At 37.0% G+C, this 4,673-nt stretch overlaps 1 protein-coding gene across 1 annotated transcript; it reads left to right on the top strand.

Moving 5' to 3' along the window:
• The first annotated feature begins 1,827 nt into the window (after positions 1 to 1,827).
• On the top strand, positions 1,828 to 3,162 carry LOC136223939 (protein EXORDIUM-like 5). Its single transcript, XM_066012119.1, has one exon. It carries the CDS (start codon positions 1,852 to 1,854, stop codon positions 2,890 to 2,892), a length of 1,041 nt encoding a protein of 346 aa, XP_065868191.1. The 5' UTR covers positions 1,828 to 1,851; the 3' UTR covers positions 2,893 to 3,162.
• Positions 3,163 to 4,673: the final 1,511 nt, after the last annotated feature.

Genomic DNA, 4,673 nt, shown 5'->3' with positions numbered 1-4,673 from the left:
AAGAAGGCCTCTCCCCAGTTGTGGATGTTCGAAATCTTTGAACTAAAAGGACCATATCCTTTCTTCAGCATGAAGGTCACATGATCTTCAATCTGTCGTCGTGACAACGAATGTAAGGCATGGAAGATCCGTAAAGTAAAGGGTACACCTAACCCATTCGCTAAATAAGAATTGCAGAGAACGTCCAGCCAGTCATTAGAGGTGAAGTTGTCCTAGGGGGATGTTAAATGACGGTAAAAATATCCCTAATCACCTCAGGGAGTGGGTATTCGAAACCTATGTCTATATGGCTAACATACACCGAAAAGTAACCCCGTGGCGGACGTGCAACACGATGTTCAAGCCTAGGAATCAAGCATTCTAAATCCTTCAACCAAAGGTGTAAGTCCTTTAGCACTTTAATGGTGGTCGGAGTAACAGAAGAAGAGGTGGCCTCTATCTTTGGAGCCTTGGCATCCTTTTTCTTTAGCGTCGATGAGCTAGTCTCTTCCCCAAAAATAGGATTGACACTAGGTTCAGTTAGGGTTTGGGAGTCAGAGGGAATATCCCCAAGCTCTTCCCCAAACAGTTCGTGGGTAACTTCGTTACTCATGCTAAGGGAAAAACCTAAAGAAATTAGAACACCCAGACACAATCTAAAGGCAAACAAGAAATAAAAAGGAGGGAAAGTGCAACTTACATAACAACAGACGTCGGAAGAATGATGCCTGAGACGAAAGCACGCAGCAAAAATCTCTAGGAATAAGAATATGAAGAAATAAGAATGGTAAAGTAAAAATGGGTTTAGGATGAAAAGACACCCTATGTACAACCAGCGCCAAAACTCGAAAATCGAGGCGTCACATAGGACGTGGTTGTCACTAGTTGGTATGGGGAAACACATCTGACAATGCAATGCATGTCCTCTACACGCTAAGAAGACAAACAACCCTAAATGACTTTCTCAACCTTTTAGGAGGGCTTCTGATAACATCTAAAATGTTGTTTAAGGAGTAATATGGAAATAATACAAATAGCAAATGTGTTGCCAACATCATAATCAGCCACATGTCACCATGTTGGACACGCAATGGCGGATATGTTCATATCCCCAGCAGACGATATGCCAAAACGGATGAACCAGGATCCGCAGAGGATCCTGGATCCGCCATTCGGCTTTATATATCAGTTATGATGGAGCTTAATGGTGTAATTGAATAAACATCTTCTAAATACGGTTACACATATAGTAAGTGACATTAAATGAACAATAAAAGTACAACAGTTCATATTCACCATTATTAATGCTATAGCTTATATAAATATTCCAACATCCTGGGATCAAAGGTACATTCACTAGCTCTAGAGCATTTTTGAGATTATTCTTATTATTCTCAATTCTATATTGATTTTGGTATTGAAGTGTTCTCCGCCGATCCTAACGACACCTTACAAGAAAGGTATTTCGGGCAAAGAAGATTCCAGCATATCTCATGATCTGTTTTGCATTGCAGGAGTATTTTTGGGTAAATTGTATTATTTGATATTAATGAGGTGACAGTTGATTCTTTAAACATGATTATAAGTTTCACATTTGTTTAGTTTGATGAATAAATGCAATCGAAGGGAGTTGGAATAAACTTTTACCGACTTAAAAAAAATATCTAGTGTAAAATTGTACTACTACATAAAAATCTATTAGCTGTAAATTAAAAAGAACAGTAGTAGTTGGTTCGTTTTCAGGAATAAATGCGAGAAAGAGTAATTTTGAAATTTAAAGAAAGTCACAGAGTGCCCACACTGCAGCTGTCTCCAGCCCATTTCTTTCTCTTTATATACCTTCCTCTTTCATCCAGCTCTTTCACCACCACCATGATTTCTCCTCCATATTTCCTCCTCTCACTCTTCCTTTTTTCAATCTTCCATGTCTATGTCTATTCAATCCCTAATTTCCAAACTTTAAACCCTGACAGTAGCTACATCAACCCTAAACTCCCCCCCAAAACCCTCTCCTCCTCTTTGAAATTTGAAGGCTCTTCCGATTTAGTCAAACTCCGTTACCATATGGGTCCTGTTCTCTCTTCCTCCCCAATTAACATCTACCTCATCTGGTACGGCCGCTGGCCCAATTCACACAAGCTCCTTATCAAAGACTTCATCAACTCTATTTCTCCTTCCACCAAAGCCCCCAAACCCTCCGTCTCTGACTGGTGGCGTACTGTCTCTCTTTACACTGATCAAACCGGTGCTAATGTCTCCCGTTCTATCCTCATCGCCGGTGAATTTCACGACACCCTTTACTCCCACGGGAACCAACTCACCCGTCTTTCTATCCAGCAAGTCATTGCCACCGCCGTTAAGTCTGCTCCTTTCCCTGTCGATCACAAGAACGGGATCTACCTCATTCTCACCGCTCAAGATGTGGCCGTTCAGGACTTTTGTCGAGCAGTTTGTGGCTTTCATTACTTCACTTTTCCGTCTATGGTAGGCTACACATTGCCCTATGCCTGGGTTGGCAATTCAGGGAAACAGTGTCCGGAAGTCTGTGCCTACCCGTTTGCCATTCCGGGATACATGGGAGGAGGTGGTCCCGGAGCTCTGAAGCCACCGAATGGAGATGTCGGTGTGGACGGGATGATTAGTGTGATAGGGCATGAACTTGCAGAGCTGTCTTCAAATCCATTAGTAAATGCTTGGTATGCAGGGGAAGATCCAACAGCACCAACGGAGATCGGAGATTTATGTGAAGGATTGTACGGTACAGGCGGAGGCGGTGGATATATTGGGAGAGTAATTAGAGACAGGCTAGGAAGAACTTTCAACATGAATGGGAAGAGAGGAAGGAGATTTTTGGTACAGTGGATTTGGAGCCCCGAATTGAAAGCATGTGCCGGCCCCAATGCTATGGATTAGAATTTTTTATAAATTGGGTTCAAAGCTTTTGAATCTTATTTTTTTCTTTTTTATATATATTTTTTTTAGAAAAGAAATTGTTGGAACGGGTGAGAGTGGAGGTTTTTGAGATTTGGGATAGGATAAGATGATGTTTCTTCATTTCTTATTTTTTTTTTAAGTTTTTAGGTAATACTAGTTTAGTTTAGATGTACAGTACATTGTATTATTATTATTAAAGAACAATGTTATTGGTGTTAGATTTTTCATAAAATGGCTTATTTTATTTCAGATTCTCTTTGGAGGTTATGGTTTTTCATTTTTTCTTGTTTTTATTTGGATATATTAAGATTAAGTCTTTAATACTTTTTTTTATACAAAAGAAAAGGTCAGTTTCGATGTTTTAATCATTCCAAATAAGGTTTTAATGTGTAATTTCGATATAAAAAAATATGTAAAAGATTTTATTTCCAACTGTTAAAAAAATAGAATTTTAAATATAAATAAAATGAATAATTTGTTTTTAAATAAGTAAATAAAAACTTTGATACACCAAAAAAATCAAAAATCAAAAATGGATGATAAGATTGAAAAGTATAATTTTCATTTGCATCTTATTTTATCATTGTGTCAAACAGATAAGCCAATGCAAGAGCCAAGCCATAGAGGGGTCATGTCCCTCCGGCCATCGGAACCACCCTTATTATGGATGGTTTTTAGTCATATTGGCTTTTGGAACTGCCCTTATTATGGATGGTTTTTAGTCATATTTGTAGTAGTTTTTTTTATTTTTTTTATTTTTTTTTTAAAATTTGCGCAATGCGCTTACATCAAAGAAGAAAGAAAAATCTCCACCAGACCCGGATGTGATTCGAACCCATGACCTCCCAAGGCATAGGTAAGCTTTCAACCACTAGGCTAAGAGCTTCACCACAAGATTCGTAGTAGTTAATTAACTCATTGAGTTTGTATTTAATTATAAAATCAAACTTAATTAATATAGGATAGATGATAACTTTCTCTAAGTTAGTTGAGAAAGACTAAATTTTACTTTTACTATCAAATAGTGTATATTTGATAAATTTTATATTGGTACGTAAAAGGTGGTCATGGACCACTCAAATTATAACACACGAAAAAAAATATTGAACAAGTTTGATTTAGCAGTTTTTTTTACACATGTACGTGTAAAATTGATCTATTAAACTAATCATGTATTCACCACTGAATCAATGCATTTATAAATTATATAATTTTATTTGTCGAAAAATTAAATTATACCATCCTAATTGCTGTTTTTTTGAACCAACATACCATCCTAATTGCTGAACCGCAAAAGTAATATAATTCCAATGGATTTGGAAAATTTAAAAAATCTTATGGTCATGTTACATGTGAAATTCACGCATGATTAAGTCATAATTAAGATTAGATTACGTATTAACGATTTTATGAAGGGATAATTACTAATTTGACCCAATCAAGGACCCCAATTTACATATCTAACCCACCTTGCCTCAAAGTTACCAAATTAGACATTTTCACCCATTTTGGACAAAACTAACCTTAGTTCTATTTGATGAATCGATCTTCTTCTTCTTCTTCTTCTTCTTCTTCCTCCTCCTCCTCCGATTCATCCGCTTTCTTCTTGTTCTTCTCTGTTTCAACTTCTTCTTCAATTCATCTTCTTCAATTTCTGATACAAATCGTTAGCGATTTTTGACATATTATGTTCAATTTCCCGTACAAATGGTATATTTTTTGCTTATACGCTTGCTTTTCTCGTTGGTTTTCCCCCTTTC

Source organism: Euphorbia lathyris, chromosome 3 (genome assembly GCF_963576675.1).
Source record: "Euphorbia lathyris chromosome 3, ddEupLath1.1, whole genome shotgun sequence".
Lineage (NCBI taxonomy): Eukaryota > Viridiplantae > Streptophyta > Magnoliopsida > Malpighiales > Euphorbiaceae > Euphorbia > Euphorbia lathyris.
Note: the sequence above shows the minus strand (reverse complement) of the source record. Positions and strands in the feature narration are given on the sequence as shown.

What these genes read in the sequence shown, in the direction of transcription:
- LOC136223939 (XM_066012119.1), top strand. Translation starts at nt 1,852, where the DNA reads ATGATTTCTCCTCCATATTTCCTCCTCTCACTCTTCCTTTTTTCAATC.